The sequence below is a fragment of the Panthera tigris genome, chromosome X (genome assembly GCF_018350195.1).
Source record: "Panthera tigris isolate Pti1 chromosome X, P.tigris_Pti1_mat1.1, whole genome shotgun sequence".
NCBI lineage: Eukaryota > Metazoa > Chordata > Mammalia > Carnivora > Felidae > Panthera > Panthera tigris.
In genome coordinates this window covers 39,122,674-39,146,878 of record NC_056677.1, presented here as the reverse complement: position 1 = coordinate 39,146,878, position 24,205 = coordinate 39,122,674, and the positions used below count along the sequence as shown (strand labels likewise).

General features: G+C 36.1%; 1 protein-coding gene across 16 annotated transcripts in view; it reads right to left on the bottom strand.

Annotated features, from left to right (window-relative positions):
- Positions 1–24,205, bottom strand: part of KDM6A (lysine demethylase 6A) — a 205,946-nt gene that overhangs the window by 74,097 nt on the left and 107,644 nt on the right. For 15 of the 16 annotated variants that reach the window (XM_042973853.1, XM_042973856.1, XM_042973858.1 and 12 more), the window contains 3 exons: positions 21,776–21,896; positions 9,641–9,695; positions 5,574–5,608 (listed from right to left, as the gene is read on the bottom strand). In XM_042973853.1, coding sequence (XP_042829787.1) covers positions 5,574–5,608; positions 9,641–9,695; positions 21,776–21,896 — 211 coding nt within the window. Of the gene's footprint in view, positions 1–2,737; positions 2,825–5,573; positions 5,609–9,640; positions 9,696–21,775; positions 21,897–24,205 lie in introns of those variants that run through there. The other variant, XM_042973870.1, reaches the window with a different exon arrangement.

Genomic DNA, 24,205 nt, shown 5'->3' with positions numbered 1-24,205 from the left:
CCTAAAGCCAGCAGAAGGAAGAAAATAATAAAAATTAGAGCAGAAATAAACGATATAGAAACTAACAAAACAACAGAGATCATGAAACCAGGGGCTGGTTCTTGGAAAAAAATAGTAAAATTTGTTAACCTCTAGCCAGATTCGTCAAAAAGAGAATACACACACACACACACACACACACACACACACACACACACACACTCACAAACGAGGGGTGCCTGTGTGGCTCAGTCAATTAAGCGTCTGACTTCGGCTCAGGTCATGATCTCATGGTTCGTGAGTGCAAGCTCCGCATCGGACTCTCTGCTGTCAGTGCAGAGCCCGCTTCAGATCCTCTGTCTCCCTCTCTCTGCCCCTCCCCCACATCTCTCTCTCTCTCTCTCTCTCTCTCTCTCTCCCTCCCTCCCTCTCAAAAATAAACATAAAAAAGTACTTTAAAAATTTTTCCAAAAAATGCAAAAATAAAATCACAAATGAGACAGGAGAAATAACAACCCACACCACAGAAATACAAACAATTATAAGATTATTATTATGAAAATCTATACGCCGACAAATTGGACAACCTGGAAGAAATAAATTCCTAGATATAAATTACCAAAACTGAAATAGGACGAAATAGAAACCATGAATAGACCAATCCAATCCAACAAAGAAATTGAATCAGTAATCAAAAAACTCCCCCAAACAAAGTACAGGAGAAGATGGCTTCACAGGTGAATTCTACAAAACATTTTAAGAAGAGTTCTCCTCAAAGGATTCCAAAAAAAAGAAAAGGAAGGAAAACTTACACATTTATTCTATGAGACCAGCATTAACCAGATACCAAAGCCAGATAAAGACACAAAAAAAGAGAACTACGGACCAATATCTCTGATGAACACTGATGAAAAATCCTCAGCAAAACACTAGCAAAGCAAATCCAACAATACAGTAAAAAAAAAAAAAAAAAAAAAATCATTCACCATGATCAAGTTGCAAGGGTGGTTCAATATTCACAAATCAATGTGATAAATCACATTAACAAGAGAAAGGATAAGAACTACAGGATTATTTCAACAGATGCAGAAAAAGCATTTGATAAAGTACAGCATCCACTTATGATAAAATCTCTCAAAAAAGCAGTGTGAGAGGAAACACACCTCAACATAATAAAGGCCATATATGAAAAACCCCACATTTAACATCACCCTAAATGGGGAAAACCTGAGAGCCTTTCTTCTACTATCGGGAACAAGACAGGGATGTCCACTCTCACCCCTTCTGTTAAACACAATATTGGTCAATATAAAGAAATAAAAAGGCATCCAAATTGGCAAGGAAGAAGTAAAACTTTCACTATTTGCAGATGACATGGTACTATACATAGAAAACCCAAGAGTCCTTCAAAAAACTGCAAAAACTGCTAACTTCAGTAAAGCTGTAGGATACAAAACCAACATACAAAACTCTGTTGCACTGCTATACACAAAAATGAGCAGCAGAAACAGAAATTAAGGAATTAATTTCATTTATAACTGCACCAGAAACAACAAGATACCTAGGAATAAACCTAACCAAAGAGGTGAAAGACCTGTACTCGAAAACTATAAAATACTGACGAAAGAAACTGATGATGACACAAAGAAGTGGAAAGACAGGCCATTCCCATGGATTAGAAGAACAAATATTTTTATAATGCCTATAATACCCAAAGCAATCTACAGATTTAATGCAATCCTTATCAAAATACCAAGAGCTTTTTTCAGAGAGTTGGAACAAACAATCCTAAAATTTGTAGGGAACCACGAAAGACCAACGAATAGCCAAAGAAACCTTGAAAAAGAAAAACATAGCTGGAGGCATCATAATTCTGGACCTTAAGTTATATTACAAAGCTGCAGTGATCAAAACAGTATGGTACTGGCACAAAAATAGACACATAGATCAACAGAACAGAATAAAAAACCCAGAAATGAACCCACAATTATACGGTCAATTAACGTTTGACAAAGCAGAAAAGAATATCCAATGGGAAAAGATGGTCTCTTTAACAAATGGTGTTGGTAAATTGAAAAACATGCAAAAGAATGAACCTGGACCATTCTCTTTCACCATACACAAAGATTAACTCAAATTAAAGACCTAAATGTGAAACCTGAAACTGTAAGAGTCCTTGAAGAAAACACAGGCAGTAATTTCCTTGACATCAGCCATAGCAACTTTCTACTAGATAGGGCTCCTGCCTAGGGAAACAAAAGCAAAAATAAACTATTGGGACTACCTCCAAATAAAAAGCTTCTCCACAGCAAAGGAAACAATCATCAAAACTGAAAGGCAACCTACAGAACGGGAGAAGATATTTGCAAATGACATAGCTGATAAAGGGTTACTATGCAAAATATATAAAAATCTTATACAATAAACACCCCAAACACGAATTATCCAATTGAAAAATGGGCAGAAGACATGAATATACATTTTTCCAAAGAAGGATACCTGAAACTAATATTACACTGTAGGTTGACTAACTGGAATTTAAATGTGAATGTGAAAAGAATAACTGATATAGCTTTCCAAGAACAATTCCTAACATGACATAATATGTGTCTATACTTGGACATATGACATTATACAGAGAAATAAAATGTATTTAGAGATGGTATGACAATACACCAAGCAACCTATGAGAATCTAATTGTTAAATCTAGTAAAAACAGGTGTGTGGGAGATGACATCCCATTAAAATTATCCATACCTAAATAGAACTATTGTATCATCCAGCAATCCCACTTCTGGATAGATTTTCAAAGGAAACAAAACCATTATCTCAAAGAGATATATCTGTATTCCCATGCTCAATGTAGCATCACGGACAACAGCCAAGGCATGGAAACAACCTAAGTGTTGGTGGAAAGATGGGTGAAGAAACTGTGGTAAGTATATAAATATAATGGAATAGTATTTCAGCCTTAAAAAAGAAGTAAATTCTGTCATTTGCAACAACATGGGTGAACGTGGAAGTCATTATGCTAAGTGAAATTAGCCAGACAGAGGAAGACAAATACTTTATGGTATCACTTATATGTAAAATCTGGCAGGGGTGGGGAGTGGTAGGTGAGGTGACAGGTGTGTTAATTTACTCAATGCAATGTGTGTAATTGCAGAAATCCTTTCACAGTGTGTGTGTGTGTGTGTGTGTGTGTGTGTGTGTGTGTGCGTGCGCGTGTGTGTGTGCGCGCGCGCGTATCAAATCATCACACTGTGCAGTTTATCTTACAATTTTATTTGTCGGTTACACCTCAGTAAAGCTTAGAGGCACCTGGGTGGCTCATTCGGTTAAGCGTCTGACTTTGGCTCAGGTCATGATCTCACTGTCCATGACTTTGAGTCCCACATCGGGCTCTGTCCTGTCAACACAGAGCCTGCTTCAGATCCTCTGTACCCCACTCTCTCTGCCCCTCCCCAACTCATGCATGGATGTGCTCTCTCTCTCAAAAATAAAAATTAAAACATTTTTTAAAATGCTAAAAAATAAAGTAACCCTAACCTATATTTATGATTAAATTTAACTAAAACATTTCTGGGCTCAGCCCAAATAGCTCCTGCTCAGAGAGGCCTTCCTTAACCACTCTTGTAAAAAAAGTATTCCCTCACTTTTCTGTCTTAATCACAGTCTTATTGTTTAATCCTGTAAAGGTAACGTGGGTATAGGGCCCTCGGGGTTTGTAAAGTGATACTAAATAATGTCTACATTTATTAGCAGGGAGACTTTTTATATAAAGAAACTTTAATTCAATTATTTTGAGTACCTAGCAGTGGCCATTAACCATATAGGACTACTTAAATTTACATTTCAAAATTCCATATTTATAAATATTCCTACAATTAGCTGAACTATAAAAAAGTTGTTTTCTATAGGGAGTATAGAAAGTATAAGCATTTTTCATATGCTTACAGTGTCATCTTTTGTCACCTAATAATTACACAGTCTCCTTGCCATGAATTTTGTTCTTCTGGTTTTGTTTTATTTAATCTTAATGGGAACTACAATGTATCAAATGAAAGAACCGATGGAGGGAGGGCCCTGTCCCCATATTACCTTCACAAGATTAAAAAAATTAACACTAACAGACAACTTCTCATGAGAAACAATGAAAGCCAGAAGACAATGGAATGTAAATTTCAAAGTGGTCAAATAAGATAATTCCACCACCAGCAAAAACTCTCATTAAAAATAAAAGTGAGGAAACTTCGGCTTTGGCTAAAGCTCACTAAGTGCCAAAGTTCACTAAGAACTAGAAAAGTTCAGGGAAAAAAAAAATCAGAACTTCTCATTTTGAAGGCAGCAGAGAGCTCCTGAGGTAATGAGAACAGAAGGGGCTACGACTCCAAAGAGAGAACAACTTTGGAGAGGAAGCTGATTTCTGTAGCTGCTTTCCCCCTGGGGCCCTTGCTGATTTTGCAAAAATCAGCAGTTGGCAGAAGCTGGGATTAGCATTGGCAGGTAAAGGCTGATCCACAAGCTGATGTAATTCTCACAAGCATCTTCTCAAGGTTGATAAAATCCCTAGATTAGTAGGGTGCATAAATTCTTCTTCCTAGGGCACACACACCCATGTGTTTTGGGGGAATCAGGGGCACAGCAGATCGAAGTGGCCAGGAATCTGATGTTAATTTTTTCAAGCCCTCCATGGTATTGAAACTAAAGAGACCTTACAAAACAGATGCACAAATATGACAGTATTTTTTCCCCTAAAGAATGGTTATAAAATTTATGTTTTGGGTAAACTCTGATTACTCAATATTTTACTTTCATATCAAATTATAACTGATTTTCCATGCTACTGCCTAGAGTAAATGTCTATGTGTTATGCCTTTTATCAGACAACTAAGCAAAGTCTGCCATACACAAAAACAAAATGTTCTAATTAAACAAAAAAAGGTTTGTAAGTACAGTAACCATAAAAGTATTTATTGGTAATTAGATCAAGAGATGACTCTAATATGGTTTTTAAATGGTGACACGTGGAAGGAATATTTCATTCTTAAGAAAAAGTAAAACTAAATAGCAATGCATTATAACAACCACCTATAAACATTTTGCAAAGAAAACTAGGCATTCTACATTAAGAATAAGAGAAAACATGGGGCGCCTGCATGGCTCAGTTGGTTAAGGTCGAGACCTTGTGGTCTGTGGGTTCTCGAGCCCCACATCACACTCTGTGCTGATAGCTCAGAGCCGGGAGCCTGCTTCAGATTCTGTGTCTCCCTCTCCCTCTGCCCCTCCTCCCCGCTCATGCTCTATGTCTCAAAAACAAACATTAAGAAAATAATAAAAAAAGAGAATAAGAGAAAACTTAAACACAGTCATTTAAAGCTACAGATAGTCCAAAGTTTAGAGGCAAAACATATTAAATGAAACTTCTTCATACACAGCAAGTACTGATTCACTAAGTAAAATCTTGATCACATTTAATGAATATAAAATATATGAAGGAGACAGTGTCCAGAATCCCATTAAAATACATGTATGTCTGATTTCACTTATGGGTGATCACATTTGCTTAAGTAAGGTAAGTTAAAACACTTACCTGGGTTTCATATAAGTGGGCAATGTGAAATTGAACTGCAAAGATGATGGAAAATAAAAATCAATACCATTAGAGTAGTGTTTAGGGTAAATTAAAGAAGAATATAAAATGTCAAACATAAGCACAGTCTACACTATAGAGATTTAAGTAACAGAACATAACTTTTATTTTTAATAAGACAGAATACACAAGCAAACACACTCAAGAACATGACACAAGAAGCTATTTGTGCCACATGTATTCATTGTTGGTCATTATCAAAATTTGTCAGTTTAATTATTAAAATCAACATTAAAATCTATAGCAAGTGAGTATATTCCTTACAACATTCAAAACTGTAAGATTAAGCAAACAGAGAAAACTCTTATAAATCTACGCATATCAAAACACGGTTATTTTAAAAACAGAGGTCCATGTCAATAAAATAAAGTCAGTATTTCGGTTAAAAAAAAAAAGTACTAGAACCAAAGAAAGCCTCTAATTCTTTATACCGTATTTCATAACAACATTTATAAAGAAGTCATAAGCCAGGATGACTCTAGTAACAACACACAGAGGAAATGAGTTGTTGCATTTCTCTATTGGTTGTTCAGAATTATTCAAAAAAAAAAAAAGACAAACCACTTAGAAGGCAAGAATAGTAAAGAGTCACAAGATTAACAAGTATGTCTTGAAAATCAAATAAATATACTTCAGCTTCTGTTTGCAGGTCTTCCTGATATACTGCATCACCAAAGTATGAATGATGCAACAAAAGCAACAATGAACCAGGAAATCAAAACTGGATTCTAGCTACTTTAATGCTATAATTTCCATTCTTCAATGACAAACCTCTTTTTTAAATGTTCCATCTACCTGGATTTCACAGCTGGATTTCAAAGAGTCTGGGAGCCTATCAAATGTATATGCAAAATGTTTATGTGCATCTTTGAAAACAAGGTCCACACAGCTATCATCAAGTACTCACTGAGGGATGCACCATGAAGTAACTCTCTCACTGATTCTCCTAACAGTAAGATTCACCTGGGAGGTTTGTTAAAAATAGAGATTCCTGAGATTATGATTCAGTGAGCCTGGGGCAAGGCCTAGAAGGCTGCCTTTTTAATGGGTTCTGCAAGATATTCTGATACCTGTTCCCTCGACAAGCACCTGGGAAGAACTAAACTAAGTAACCCTAAAGAGCAAAACAAATAAATGAAATACATAATGAACTTTAAAACCAAACATTTTTGGATCGAAAGTAAATACTACATCTCTCTCCATAAACAATTGTTAAATATCACACATTAATCAGAGATGAGGCAAAACAAGTATCTTTAGAAAATGAAAATCAGCTTTTTGTGAAAAACACATAAAAATAATAACAAAATTTCTACATATAGAGATATCCCCTTTATCCATATCTGTTGAGGGCTTTTCTTATTCTGCACTCCCCCTTTCCAATACAGCTCTCCTTGAGATTCAAGTCCAAATCTCACCTCAGTGCATCACTGGAGGGAGACTGGGTTACAGGCTAAGAGAACGAGAAAGGGATGGAAAAACTATACTCATTTCCTATCTTCTTACACCTCTAATAAAGGTGATAAGGGAGAAAAGAACTAGCTAGCTAGCATCCCACTACCGCCTTTAACTTCCTCCAAGCTCAGTCCCTAGGCCCTCCATCTAGGGCCCCCCTAAGCAATGAATTACGAAATCCAGTGTCATCTTTTGTAGTGTGAAAGTCACCACATATTTAAGTTGTTAAAAATCGTCTTCAACTGAAATATAACCATACAACCAAAAAAGCTCCACTTGGCAAGTCTCAATTAGAAGTGGAAATTTTTAACAAAGATTGCCATAAAAGGTTCTGAAATTAAACTTTATTCAGAAGTTATATATTATTTTTAGAATTAAGAGAATTAATTAAATCTAGAGGAAACAATTTTATCCCAAGGGACCAACATATAATGAAAAGTCTCACGTCACCATGATTCTGCTTTTTAAAACACCAACTGTAATTAACCCCTCTTAAAAAGCTCTAGACGCAATAAGTGTATCTACTTACTTTTTAATTGCATAAATGAACTGTGCCATAAAATACAAATATCTCATATAGACATTTTTTTAAAAGCTTACTTCACTTTCTATAATTTTCTGATCGTCTGAAGTATCACAAAGTAACATGGAAGATTTCAGAGAGTAGTCAAGGTCTGTGGCATACACAAACAGGTGATGACGTTAAAAATTCAAAGAGAAATACGCTTTGCAAAGATAATAAGAGCCTGATATTTAAATAGTAATAATGTCTGGCTCAAAGTAGGTAATCTACATTTGTTAGTGCTCTGTGAGACATCAGCCATTACCATGGCTATCATGTAATCACACAGACTGCCTAAAATAAACTACCCAAATCAACTGAACTATAATGGCCTAATGTCTCTAAATAAAGCCTGTTCCCTTCCATCACAGTAACCAGCCTTATAGCACAGAAAGTCCTGAGTCCAGGCAAACCAGGATGTGGGTTACCCTCCCTCCTATTTCCCTTCTCAACAACATACAGAGACAGAGACACAGTAAACTTGAAAATGTATTCATGATGGTTCGAATATCCTCTTCACGTTCAACAGGAAAAGTTTTCTGCCCAATGGTACTCATTCTACAGATGTAGGTGTCTTCCTCTCAAGCAAGAGCAAGGACCTACAACTGAGATTTAACTTCAACAGAGCAGAATAAAATGAGGATTTACCAAAATAATTAGTCTAAAGTTTATGAAACATCCCTCAAAAGTTATCATTCAAACAGACATACAGTTATGAGAGTTAGCTTTAAGGTACAAGATATAACCAATTAAATGAAAACGAGCTGTTCCCTTACTCCCATATAATTAAGGAAAAAGTATAAATTAACATTTAATAAATGCATCGGAGTTAAACTTTTTTCTAATCTAACCTCGTTTTAGAAACTACAATATTGCTGCCACCATTTATTCAGCAAACACACTGATTGGTAGCAAATCCTGAGTTTCATTTAAAGAAAACAGAAATCTTTTATGTTTTCTCAGGAAACTGCCTCCAGTAGAAGCGTGATATAATTGGTCTGGCTTAGACGATGATTTAATCCACACCGTGTCGTAATTCGTGTACTAACAAATTACATTCTAATTTCTACAGTCTATTCATGTACGCATTTTCTTAGGCATTTTTAACACTGACACTACTTTTCACCTGATGTCATTCTATGGAGTTAAAACACGAAATCACTTAGAGCAAAATACCGACTTTCTAAAACCTAGAATCCTTTAACCTGAAATTTTCATTAAGAATGATTCAATTTTTCATACACTCTAATTAAAATTTTAATATTTCAAGAAAGTTTTAAAGAAATCGAGCTTGAACCCAATGAATATCCTTTAAACTTTTATTGGCTATACTGTAGAGAACACTAAATATGACAACACATGCATATTGATAAACACATCATAATCAACCCAATCTGCTTTTGGAAAGAGACGTACACAGAAGCAGAAAATAACTGAAGAAAACCACTGTTATCGGAACAGGTTTCTCACACACATTCTTTCTGAATTAATTGAAAAATGTCACTTCAAACTTTATATATGATGCGTAAAGCTGTAATAAAAAAAAATCAAAAGAGTATTCATAATTACCAATAATTTTAATACCACACAGCAGGAATCGGTGAGCTACCACGTAAGAATCTCTGTATACTTATTTTTCCTAAAACACTGGCAAACCCTGTTTTTAATCCCCCCAAGTCATCTATGACATAATTAATGCATAATCAATCTTGTTCATTAGGGCAGACAATTTTAATTCAACTACCCAGTTCACTGGCATATCTATTTTAGACACAGGCTGTTCACAATAACTGGTCTCACATGTTCCATCTGTACAAGTAGCCATGGCAACCAATACAGTTAGATTCAATAATTCTAGAAGAAAAATTGCAAAGGAGTTTATCACTATCATCATCATCATCATCATCATCATTATCACCATCATTACTACTATTATTTGCCATGAGGTGATCTGAATACATGTAGAAAACTATTACTTAAAAATACTTACTTTCAGCATTGGACAAAGTGCAGGGATTGCAGTCAACCAAAGCTAACTGAAAATGCTGCAAGAAGAGAATGAGAAAATCAGTGCACTAAATTCAGTCATATACATGTGCCTTAATTTCCAGGTACATAAAGTCTAACATAATCATGAAACCATGCTATGCTAATAAAACACACTAGACAAACAGCTAGAATTACTTTGTACATTTATTGCTGATAACCTGCTGCTGGGTTACTTTCTTGAGACAGGTGAGAATGGAGAATTAACTTTAATCAAGTTATTGTATGTATAATTTTGCTTATATGAAAAAAGCTTCAGAAAAAGCCTTCACGTAAATAGTAAGTATCAGGTCTAGAGCAGTTTAAATAGTTTAAGACCATTATTTTAAAAACTGTAAGTTAGGGGTGCCTGGGTGGCTCAGTCAGTTAAGCGCCCGACTTCAGCTTAGGTCATGATCTCATGGTTTGTGAGTTCAGCCCCACACCGGGCTCTACTGTCAGGGCAGAGCCTGCTTCGGATCCTCTGACCCCCCTCTCTCTCTTTACCTCCCCACTCACACTCTCTCTCAAAAATAAATAAACATTAAGAAAAAAAACTATCTGAAATACTACCAAGAATGCATCAAATAGCCTGGTTCAAGCTCCTCTATGAAATATAGTTTTCTTTTTAGAATGCATATGCTATTATATATGTAGGCAACATTAAACCACGAATAGTTTACAGTACCCATTTATAACAAGATCATATAAACCTGCCCAAAAAATACATGCTAAATTCAGTGGATAACATGAATGTTTAAGAACACAAACCATGATCAAGGACACTGGGTGACATGTGACATCTACTTTATCAACATTAAATCTGGTGTATAAACTAAGAAAGAAAAACGAGTACCAGAGTTGGTATAAAATCCTTAAGATAAAAAAAAGTAAATCTCTTTGAACTCTGAATAAAAATATTTCCATATATGTATATTCAAATTTTCTGATTCTTTACAAGTTTTAACATTAAAAGTAATCAACAGCCAAAGCACAAACCCATTAAAAAAATATTTTGACCACAATAAGCTCATTCTTCTCCACAACCCAAATATCTAAACAGTTGTATTTCTTACAACTATTGGACAAACTGAAAATTGATACACATTAATGACAACTTCTGGATGTAAACTCCAAAAGACTTTATCGAAAGAAATAATCATTAGCAAGCTTTCAGTACTATATTTCAACACAGAATGAACAAAACTGCACTCGGCCAACTAGAACCCTCCATTACCAAAAACAAACTCATGTCAGCTACCCAGTATTACAGTGAAAGAAAGATGAGAAGGCATCATTTGGTATGAACACAGCAGCTATCATATTCCTTCACAAATGTCTGTTATTGTGCAAGCATAATTAGGCTAGCCTACATCTGCAGTACTCTTTAAAATTTAACGGTTGTAATATTCTGACTGGACAAACTACTAACAAAACGACTATAACCCTTAATTATTAAATATTTAATCCATTCAACAAATATTTATCAAGTGTCTATAATGTCCTTAGGCCAATGCAGGCACTAGGAATACAATGATCAACGAAACAAATGAAAAGTTATGTGTCATGGTTGACTAAGTGGAAAAAAAAAAAAAGATCCAACATCTGAGCACTTCAAGAACTGCTTTTATTAAAAAACAAAACAAAACAAAAACAAGGAACTGCTTTTATTTTCCCTTGGCCTACTAAGCAGATTGTATATACACTCAAACATCCCTTTAGCGTGCTACCATAGCAATAGATCCCAGACTATTTTAAACAGTACTCGTGGGGCGCCTGGGTGGCTCAGTCGGTTACGCTGCCGACTTCGGCTCAGGTCACGATCTCGCGGTCTGTGAGTTCGAGCCCCGCGTCGGGCTCTGTGCTGACAGCTCAGAGCCTGGAGCCTGTTTCAGATTCTGTGTCTCCCTCTCTCTCTGCCCCTCCCCTGTTCATGCTCTGTCTCTCTCTGTCTCAAAAATAAATAAACGTTAAAAAAAAAAAAATTAAAAAAAAAAAAAACAGTACTCGTACAACTGAATCTAATACAACACTGTATGTCAACTATACTTCTATAAAGGAAATAAAAAGTGAGCACTATGAAAGCAAAGCATGCTTTATAATCAGTTGTCTTCCTCTAGGCAAAAAGAGGAGCCCAGTAGCCACACATTCAGACTCTCCGACATTCCTAAGTCTAGTCGATCCTGTTGGCATATGCTTATATTTAGATAAGAGCAAGCAAGCAGACCTTCCCTAACTGAGACATCAAAGGATACAAACTGACCTGTAAAAAAACACACTTCGAGATGGCAGTATTTTTAGTTTTACTATTACAATGACATCCCACAAAGAGCAGAGATGCATAATTCAAATTGCCTAGACTACATTTCATCTATCAATATGCAAGGTCCTGCAATGAAACCTGGCAGAAGCAGTTCTGGACCATGTTTACATAATTATCAATCACTCTTAAAAGCACCAATGAAGTCACTGATGTATCATTTCAAACCCACAACACAGTGAAATATTAAACATTTTCAAATAGCAACAGTATTAGAAAAATTACTTGGCAAAAGAGTACATATTCAAAAACATGCATGTGAGAATGAAAGAACTTAACAGAGTAATTACGAAGTATAAGCAACTAAGAAAACTAAAAACATAAAACTACCCCATACAAAGAAAAACAATGATACGCTTTGCAGTAAACTACAGGCAGATGAGGGACTGGGGTGGGAATGACATGACCTCAGTTTCATTTCTAGTATCTAAACCAGATGCAAAAGAGATGTACCTATTAACATATAAACCAGCAGAAATGACTATCAATTATAATAATCAGCCCCAGGATCTGAATATACCAAGGTAAAATATCCAGCAGCCATCCCTGCCACCAACAGAAGCAGCCAGGAAACATTTGCACCCCACCCGGAAATACTGCAGTACTGAAACTGACTATTGCTGTGTGAAATAGTTATTATGCGGTAGAGGCTTCTGCAGTTCAAAGACTACATACAAACCTCAAGGCAGAAAGCATTCTACTGAAAATTAATTTCCAAGCAAGATTTACCTAACATGTTTTTTTAATGTTATGGTGATTTTCTTTTTATACAGCGCTTCTGGTCCACTTGAACAAAAAGGTTCTATTCATAATAATTTCTGTTGACGCTTTTATCACCAAAGTTACCTTTTGTTTTAAAAGCTTTTGACTTGTTCAATATTTCAAAATAACTTCACAGCATTTTGCTTTATATAGACTAAGGAACTTGATTTCTATCTGGAGGAAGAGAATCTATATTCATGTAATTAACATGGAAAACTCAAGTTTCAAGACTTTATTTCTCTTTAAATTGTTTTCCTTCTAGCTGTAGAGTCTGTCCTATCTCATAAATCTTTCCAATTACAGAACCCTTCAACTATAGTCCCAATCCTGAAGACAAGCAGTGATATAACTTGTTTTTGTAATTAAGAAATTATTTATGTATGTATAAGTTATTAAAATTTGGAGCAATGTTTGGATTCCAGATCCAATCTCGGATGTTCTGACTCAGTGGGTTGGGGCTGACAGCCTGTAGACCAGAAAAAAAGCTTCTGTAAGTTTTTCCAATGCACAATTGGGGTTAAATGCCACTATTTTCAAGTTTTTAAATTGTGTACTTGCCCGCGAAAACTTTACTTCAGACCAAGGAGGCAAGGTAGTTGATACTGTTGACTATATTCAATTAGCACAGGCATGGCCTTTTCGGAATAAAATGATGGCAACGCCAGGCACTCTGCTATGGCTACACATCTACAAAACTGAATACGTGGCTCACTGACATTCATGTTCTCACAGAAGTTTAAAAGACACGGGCGCCTGGGTGGTTCAATCGGTTAAGCGTCCGACTCTTGGTTTTGGCTCAAGTCAAGATCTCACAGTTCAGGGGATGGAGCCCTGTGTCGGGCTCCGAGCTGACAGCGTGGAGCCTGCTTGGGATTCTCTGTGTCTCTCTGCCCCCTGTCCCCCGCACACAACCTCTAAAAACATAAACACACTTAAAAAAGAAAACAGAAGAAGTTTAAAAGACAATTCCATAATGGAATCCAAAAGATGTAGATGAGGGAAAAAAGAAGAGAGGTACTTCAAGCTGAGGAAACCACTTATTTTTACACAGCCCTTATGAAAGAGGGTTTTGCGGACGATTTTAAATGAGAAAGGGGAAGGTACCCTTGCAAGTCACTTTTTTCATTGTTACAGACTGCCACAATTCTAAAAGAACAAATTAAAGCCAACAAATTCATTCCTAAACCTAACAGTCTATGATAAGTGGATGAGACTAGGAAAAGGTCCTGAGACACGATGGCACTTTAGGGATTTGGTCTCTGAGAAGCAGATGCAGAACTGAAACTGGCAAGTTTTGGCAGGGCTTAGGAGTCAAGTCCCTCTGCTGGCTAAGCTGATCTGACTGAGGTTCTTTCACAGCCCTCAAACTCAAGTTCTTCTGATTCTCTGTAATACAAGATTATTCTTAACTGTTTTGAGGAGAAACTCTACTGCACACCAGTAACTAACAGCTAACACATCCTGGCAATCTTTACTCAAAAAGGAAGTTTCCCATCTGGTCTCCTCCCAAAGTATCCTTAACAAAAAAGTCAGACAAAAGACACTGTAATACTGAAGATGTTCCAAGTCTTATTACTTCTTTTCACAGCCCTGTTTTATGGCTCTAGACTTCTATCTGTCTATACCAATACTTGATGTCCCTCAGGTACCTCCAACTCGATAAACTCCCAAAGGACTCATCTCCATTCAAAGCCTTTCCACCTCCCAATCCCAAAGCCTGCTGCTTACTTTACCGCCTACAAAAAAGTGAATCAAGCCAATAAATGAGAAATCTATTCCAACACTGAATCAGTTAATAAATGAACTAGTTTATTAACTCCTTAAGATCTACAAAATGTATGATCTTCCATCCATGCATCCACGGAGAACCCCTTTATCCCACACCTTTTTTCCTGTCACAGTGTCCTACTTGTCTCCCAGCTCATTTCTATTGTATTTTACAAAAATACAGGTATACAACTGACCAGAAATTTTAAAACACTGATTCTAGTATGTGTCTAATCTGTGTACACAAATGATCAGAGTACAGGATGAGTTCTTTTCCAAGTTCTTTAAATCAAGTAGTCTACAATTTGTATTCTTATCAAAATAAGACATATTTACACCAATAACAAATACAAGGAGCACACAATATATATTTTACAAAGGGGATAAAATGATGATTTTTTTTTCTTTTTTTTTTTAATGTGGCATCAGATACACTGAATGCTTCATGAAGCTAGCTGTTATGGGTAAACACCAAAAAAGATGCTCTTTGGTTGGAAAGGATTTCTTGCAGGTAAAATATATGTGAGGAGAGCAAACTGAAATGGGAAACCTGGCCCCACTCTAACCCATCCGTATCAGAGAGAATGGTTACTGCAGATCTATGAGCAGTCATGTCCTTTTCAAACATGTATTTTGGAGGAACTGAAGTACTTCTGCTGTTTATACTACTTTACGCTTAAAGGTATGTAACAGAACTCATGGCACAAATGAGTATCAAGATGGAAAAACAAAACTAGGCTGGCAGAGTGGAGAAAGCATTATGAAGCGGCTAGATAAACCAATTAGGAGATCACCTCAGATCAGAGAATACTATCTAGGAAACATTAAAAGGTGAAGTACAAGTTGAAGAGTAGAGGAAAGAGGAAAAAGCCGGGCAATGATTTTTGCCCACAAGTAAGTAAAAATGGACAGGGGACAAAATAAACAGTAACGACCATCGTTTGCCAAAAGAACTGGAGCGATATTACATTCAGGTGAAGCCGAGTTCTACTGCCAATGTGAGAACTAGGGAGATGTTGTTTAAAGGCACAAACTTGCAACTAGTAGATAACTAAGTCCCAGAGAGCTAATGCACAGCACAGAGATTATAGTCAATAAATACTGTATTACAAACTTAAAAGCTGCTAAGAGACTAGATCTTAATTGCTCTCACCATACACGCATGCACACTCAAAATGATAATATGTGATGAGGTAGAGGTGCTAGCTAACGCTACAATGGTAATGACATTGCAATATATATAAATGTACCCAAAAAAGGCGGTGTACACCTTAAACTTACACAGTAGTGTTATATGTCAATTATATCTAAATAAAGCTATTTTTAAAGAACTCAAATTTTCAAAATGCCAACTAGAAGAGTCAAGCTATTGAGCGTCATGAAGTATTCATTATTAAATAGGGCAGGGGTAGCCACAGAGAAGTATTAGCAACTGAATTAATAAAACTATGCTGTTAAACCTTCAACAAGGAAATATTACCGACATTTTAGAAACTTAAGGCATGGTTAAAATTACTTTAACAGCTAGTATTCAAATTCTAAGCAAGTATTTTTAAAATAGAGTCCACGGTATCTTAATTAAATGAATTTATGTATTTATGTATTCTACATTAAAAAATAAATTCTAAGGATGCCTGAGTGGCTCAGTCGGTTAAGCAACTGACTCTTGATTTTGGCTCCGGTCATGAGTTTGAGCCCCCACATCGGGCTCTGCACTGACCGTGCAGAGCATGCTTGGGATTCTCTCTCTCCCTCTCTCTGCTTCTCCCTGCTTGTGCTCTCCCTCTCTCTCTCTCTCTCTCTTAAAATAAATAAATTTAAAAAAAATTTTTTTTTTAATTTTTATTTAAAAAAATAAAATAGGGGCGCCTGGGTGGCTCAGTCGGTTAAGCATCTGACTTAAGCGGCTCAGGTCACGATCTTGCAGTTTGTGAGTTCAAGCCCCCCATCGGGTTCTGTGCTGACAGCTCAGAGCCTGGAGCCTGCTTCAAATTCTGTGTCTCCCTGTCTCTACCCCTCCTCCACTCATGCTCTGTGTCTCTCTCTCTCTCAAAAATAAAATAAACATTAAAAAAAAATTCAAAAGAAATTAACACTGGTACAATACTATTAAAAATAATAAAAATAAAATTATCAAAGATAGGAGGCATTGTCACAGATTACAAAAGTGGTTTCTAAAAGGAAATACATATCCTTGTGCCTTTACTTATTCCTTCTGCCATGGCATAAAAAATATGACAATAAAAGTCCTGAGTCAATAAAGGGTGTAAGATCAAATCAGACACCTGGAAATGAAGTAGTTCCTGAAGAAGAGTAAGGGAAAAAGAAAGTGAAAGTGCTATTTCACTCAGTGGTTTCATGTCACATATAATAGTACACGGGAGACAAGCCGAATGAACTGGTGAATGAGAACGTTTAGAGAATACAAATGCACTGTCAGTTTGTAGAGAAAAAAAAATTTTGTTAAAAGGTGATAAATAAAGCCAACCTCTCCCCCCGCCCTCCATTTTTCCAGGCCATCCTACGAGAGGTATTTATCATTTCATAGCCTCTTCCATTTCATTTATCTATTCAAGAAACACTAATAAGCACTTGGTAAAATGCCAAACTAACGTGCACATCTCATTTGAGTTCAATCCATTTCCTTTGAATTGTGTCTCTGCGACACAATGGTAAGTCAGTACTTACCATCCTTAAATACCAAATTATAAGGGAACTCATACTGGTATCTAGCCAATTACCCACAGGTTCTCATTAAAAAACGCCACAGTCTTGGGGCGCCTGGGTGGTTCAGTCGGCTGAGCATCTGACTTCAGCTCAGGTCATGATCTCGTGGTTCGTGAGTTCGAGCCCCATGTCGGGCTCTGTGCTGACAGCTCAGAGCCTGGAGCCTGCTTCGGATTCTGTGTCTCCCTCTCTCTCGGCCCCTCCCCCGCTCATGCTCTGTCTCTCTCTGTCTCAGAAATAAATAAACATTACAAAAAAAAAAAAAAAAAAAAAAAAAAGCCAGAGTCTTTACCTTTAAAATCCAAAAAAGTTCCAATGTTGATATATTTAGGGACATGTAAATAAGATATTTGTAAATATTAAGAACATGTAAATATTAAGAAGAATTTCTACACAATCTTCATTAAATGAAAGATACTCTGGCATTAAAGGACTGAAGAATAGGGGTGTTATTACATCTTATTTTGCATTTCCTTCCTTCACATGAAGGAAATAATTAACAGTCTGCCAGGATGTGAAAATTGGAGGCATTATGTGAAACTATTTTTCAAAATTAGTGTACTTTTATTGAAATAATGATCATACATTGCCTGAAATACGTAACGAATATAAGCAATTATCATTAACGCCATTAAAAAGTAATGAAATAAAACATATAATTAATTATATGGCGTAAAGAGGCAACCAAATCCACCTACGGGGTTATCATCTGAAACAGGGAAGAAACACAACAAACACACATGACCTCTCTACTGGCCAACTTAAAAGTAACAACACCGTATGACCGAAAAGTAAGCTGGGCATTAACTTCATATTTCTGAGGATGGGCAGAGTGACAAAAGTACAAGTATTAAATTCTAGGATGGGAAAATGGGTTTCACAAACAGTATCTCAGCTGGTCTCAAACGGAGGAGTTTTAGATACATAGTAGACAAACTGAGAACTGAAAAGAGAGGGCTGAAAAAAAAAATGGCAGATACTTTCACATACATATAAATCTTTACAATAATCTTGTAGAATGGAGACAGTTACTCTAGTACTATAGATGCAGAGAGAGAGGATCAGAAGAGTAAGGCATCTTGCCCAAGATCACACAATTAGTCATAAGGCAGGGCCAAATTTTAAAACCAAATTTGCTTGCTATGAGAGCTGTTTATACAGTACCAAACCAGAATGAATCTGTTGTAGAGATACATTTTGGTAACAAAGTTATTACCAGAGATACAAATAAAACAGGAGGCCCTGGAATCTACTTCATGTGTAGGTGAAAATAAGAAATCTATTATGAAAATAAACTGCATTTTATCATCAAAAACCTGTATACTCTATATCCCTCTTCAGGTAGGTATAAGGGAGAAAGAAAATGAGGTGCAGAAGACCTGACCTGTAATGGACCGACTGCCCACACTGCCCTACACCAAAATCCTCTTTTTTTTACCCAACCCTCATGCCAGTAACAGTGTGTTGAGGGGACTGAGCCCTGCTCAAAAACTGGACATAACTGGTCTACAGAGCAACCACATCTTTGATTTAAAAAAAAAAAAAGAAAATCAATTGAGAATGGCCAGGGGGCCCATTTCTCACCTGTGACATTTTGCAAAGTGAAGTTATTTTTGAAGGGATCAACACGAAGTCATGATCTTTCTTATTTATGACATGATGATCAGATATCTGCTAAGCACTTATCATATGCCAGCACTGTACCAAGCACCTACTCCGCTGTTCTACAATACCTTTCTATAGGAGACGTGAAAAATGAATCATCCCACTTTGATTATATCCTGCAACTTTACTGAATGCATTTATTACTTTGAATAGTTTTGTGGTAGAGGTTTTAGGGTTTTCTACATTTCACTTTGATTATACCTGGCAAGCATCCTTAAGAACAAGCCAATACAGAACAGAGAAAAAAATGAATCCTTGATGAAAACTTGCATCAGATGAATTAACCATTCCTGAAAGTTGTACTTCACATTATACAAGCTACTTTTTTTTTTTTTAATGTTATTTTAACCAGCTTCATTTGGGAGTTCCTAAGCTTGCAGCCCAAAGCATCTATACTGATAAAGTGTGCTTCTAGGAAACAGCTTCATGTAGTGGTTAAGTCATCAGACATTCCACATCTACCCATATGAAACTAAAATACTAGCTAGCCACCTAAGGGGAGAGAGACCTTCGGATTTCTACCTTCATTTGCACTAAATGTTAAGCACTTAGAATACTATACTCAAATACCTCCTCCTCAACCAAAAATGATGATTCCTAAAATTCTCCTGAAAACAGACAGGGAGTACTGGAGAGAGAAGCCTTGAAAAAAAGCTAATGTCAAAATGAGATCAAAATCAAAGGCAACCTTCTCATTATGGAGAAGAGAAATAGCAAGGGTTCCTAAAACTTATTTTTTCTATGCTCACACAAATGAAATAAACATCAGAATGATACCAAGTATTTTAACAAGAAAACTGTACTTACTGAGGTAAAACAATTTTGCTAATATTGCTATGACCTGAAGGTTTGTTAGCCTTGAACTATGCCTGAACAAACAGAAGTTGTACACAGGAAGGTCTCTGTTGAACCTGACTTAGCAGTAACACTTGCTGTTTCCCTTGATTAAAGAGGATTTTAAATATTGCCACCTTCGTGGAAAACAGAGTTCTGCAACCACAGAATTATGTAAAATGCCACGGTATTGATGTTCAGAGATAGCCAAATTCTATAATATGGTAAACTTTATAGCCACATTTACCAAACTGCTATCAAAAACACTTCTGCCACACATAACAGTCATATTGTGACAAGATTATAAAATGACCAAATAAGATTATTTTGTATTTTAAGACATTGTAAGAGTCTTTGTTAGCTCCTATATACTGTGGATGTCCGAGAGGTAGTTAAAATATGCAAGGTAGCCTATCTGAACTTATTTTCCATTTCAAATCCACTCATAACCCATAGTACACAATTGACTCTTGAACAACACAGGTTTGAATTGCATGGGTCCACTTATGTACGGATCTTTTTCAACACATTACAGTAGTATAAATGTATTTTTTCTTCCTTATGATTTCCTTAATAACATTTTCTCTTGTCTAGTTTTCTTTATCGTAAGAATATAGTATACGATACATACAACATATAAAATACATGTTAAGCAACTCTTTAGATTTAATCTTTTAGGTTAACGGTGAAGCTTCCAATCAACAGTAGGCCACCAGTAGTTACATTGTTGAGGAATTGTTAGATGCAGGTTTTCAACTGGGACGGGGCGATGAGGGTTGGCGCCCATAACCGCCACGTTGTTCAAGGGTCAACTCTTTGAGAAGTGCTGCTCCACGTTTGAGGAAAGCGGGTAATTTGCAGGCATCCTTTATTCTCCATACTACCTAATTTTATCCTGACATCAATTCATCTCACTGCACTTACCTTTGACAATTGTGTAATAATCAAAATACTTCACAATCAACTTGTTTCATTTCTGATTGTGTATCATTCTTTCATATCATCAGCATTGTTCTTCATAAAACTCATGAAAGACAGAAACAGTATTTGCCTAACTGTCTACTTTACAACTCTAGAACAAGCAAACACAGTTTTTAAAATACCTTCAAGTAGTACCTTATTAGTGAATTCAAATTACAACCCACTGTAAAGCCTCTTTATCATTCTTTATCTCCCTCTCACCTCCCCTGAGGACCAAAATAATCTGCAATGGAGATATTTAGGACACGGCAGCCATTATAGTCATAAATTCACAAGAACTTAAACTTTATTCCTAGAACTTCTAATCCTTCAAAGAGCAAGGCTTTCGTTGCACAGGAAAGCACTATTTTTATGAAAAGCCCAGTAAGACCTAAAGTGATAGCACAGACGGCACAAGAAACTCAGTAACAACTTTGAGAGATATCAAATTTCGATAGTACGTAAAATATTAACCAACAACGTATTATCTTTTCCTAAAGATGTTTATTTTCACAAATCAGCAATTCAAATGACTTGCAGAGAATAGTTTTTTTTAATAATTCAGATTATGAGATGTGTCCTGTTGGTAGAGGTCAACAGATTTCTAGTGAGACCCATGCAAATAAATAGTCAGAATGGGGTCACAGACACATCAACATTTAGTAGCTCCTTCTGACCTCTATGGTGACCAATCACTTACAGTGGACTGATTTAGATGTCCAAATTGAGATTGAAACCTTCACCCTTTCCTGATGACGGACTTCAATTAAAACTTAAAAAAAAAAAAAAAAAAAAAAAAAAAAGTCTAATGGTATAATCAGTTACCTATGTCTTAGGATCGTAACTACTTTGTACCCTGAAACCCAGCCTTGAGTATCTTCTAGTTCATAGCTAGTAAAACAATTCCTTCACCTAAGTTTTCAAATTTTCCTTTGAAGTATCAATGCCAATATACATTCCAACATTTCTCAATCCTCTAATATTTAACAACAACCCACTCCCCAACCCCCCCCCCCAAATGCATAAAATGAAACATTTTATCTTGGAAAAAATCCAATAACCTACCTTTAAACTAGACTCATAGTCTGTATTCACTTTGAACATAAGCCCAAGTCGTAAATGAATTTCCTTGGCTCGACAAAAGCTGGGATCAACATAAAGCACCTCCTGAAATGCTTTAATTGCCCTGAAAGAATACAGACATAAGATATCTTAACTTTTTGAAACTTGCATGAATTTTTGCTTGGTAGCACAGTAAAACTTCTGCTTTATGCAATATGGTTTTAAAGAAAATGTGTTTTACGTGAATGTGTTGTTTAAAAAAAAGAGTAGAAACTGGCACCTGGGTTTTTTATACAATTGAATGTAAATCATCTAATATAAAAGGGAACAGGAAGATCAGATGAATGTATTCTCAATTATCCACATAATATCTTATGGCTTAATAAAATTCTCAGTTTAAATAACCGATTTCATTGTTTCTGGAATTTCCTAGGGGAAAGAGAGGTGGGGCAGATAGGATAGTTTTATTTTTAAGAAAGGAAAGGTTAATCCTGTCTCTAGTCTACTCTGTAAGAATAAGTCTTCATTGAAAACTCTGTCTTCTACATTTAGATTTACAATCCATATGTACCTTATTTTTTATACAGTGTGAGGTCAGATTTCATTTTTTCCATACAGATATCCAATAGCCCTGGCATCATTTGTAGAAAAGACCATCCTTACCACAGCTCTGCAGGGCCACTTTGTCCTAAATCAAATGTCCACATTCATGTGGGGCTGTTTCTGGGTTTTCTATCATGTATCACTTTCCATTTGTCTATCAGTCTATTTTTGCCCCAGATTCACAATTTATCTTTTATAAAAGGCCTTGATTACCAGTAGAGCAAATAAAATACAAGCATAAGGAACACTCTTCACATTAAGGCATATAAAAATGCATTCAGTGATCATGTAAATGTACTACCTACTAAAAAATAAATTAAAATCATAATAAGGAAAAATGTCTACTTTGAATTTTGAAAATTGTAATACAGCTGTAACATATGTTGGTCATCATTTTAAATCTCTCTACATTATTTAAGACTCATCCCAAGTACCAGCTAATATATTCTTTATAAAGCTTATCAACTATTCTCTGCCTCTACTTATCCTAGAAAGGTAGCTATTTAGAATCATAGATGATTCCAAAGGAAAAGTCCATCTTTTATATCAAAATACCATAACTCAAAACAGAGCACAATACTTCCTACGTCTTTAAAGGAATTTTATTGTGATTCATGCATTATCTATTTCCCCAAAAAAACAACTGTGTTTGGCTATGTCCGTGTTTATTATAAAATTAAGGGTTCTAAAAGGTAATGTTCATCGTTGAGGGGCGGGGGCAACAGGTGCGGCATCAGATACTTTTATACCTGACAAAATACTTTCTTTCTGAAGAGGAGGTTGGCATCTATGTGTTAAATGGCTTTTTAAATGAGTGGGTGTGTATGTGTCATCTGATGTGTACAGGTAGAAGACTGGAGTTAAAGACCTGACAGAAAAGAACTGGTGTAAATTACCATTCTCATTCAAAGGCAGCTATTTCTCAGACTCCAAGATACTTCTCTGCGTGTTAAGAGGTTCTCTTTGTACTTGACTCAAACCTTTCTAATAGGAGGAGGTACAGTTCAGCCTCTATGATTCTCCTGGTCATGACTAGTGCTACCACCTTATAATAAAATAGGCAGTTGTTGGGGGAGGGAAGGCAACATATAAAAGGTTAGGAAAAAAACAATTGCAGCTATAAAGGAGGCCAATTAAAACACGATACAAGTGGGAAAGGGTAATGCAGCGGTATGGAGAAGCTTCTGGGCTAACAGCAATTTTTCATTTCTTGACCCAAATGATGCTTATGAACGTTCATTGTACAAATAACATGTTAAGATGTATACTTACGTTTATACATTCTGAAGTATGATATATTCTGTAATAACCAAAATTGAGGGTGATGCTTCATAAAATGCTAATTAACCTTAACTTACGACATGGGTCAGAAAACTCTTGTGGAATAGGTCAGAACGAAGCAATGTCCACACGTGCCAATAATAAAACCCAGGCAGGCCTGAGTCAAAGACATGAACGAAGAAGAATGGAAGTGGAAGACAGCAAAGAAAAGAAGAAACAAAGGAGAAAAAAGAAGTTAGGAAAGAAAAATGGTCTAAGGAAGGGCGCGTGAGAAAATGCAGTAAGGAGAGCACAGAGCATCAGAAACAAGCCCTTGGGAGAAATTATTTCCTACTCTGTCTTAGTTTCCATCTCCAGCCTTTCTTCTGAACCCCTAAATTTGTAGATGTGTTTTACTCCACAGGTGCCTTTCGTGCGGACACCTTATCTGATTGGTTCAACAATGTCACACAAGTACAAAAAAACATAGGTTTATTTTTAACAAGTTTTCTATATATGTTAACACACTGGAAATTAAAAAAAAAAATTAACCTATAAGCAAAAATGCAT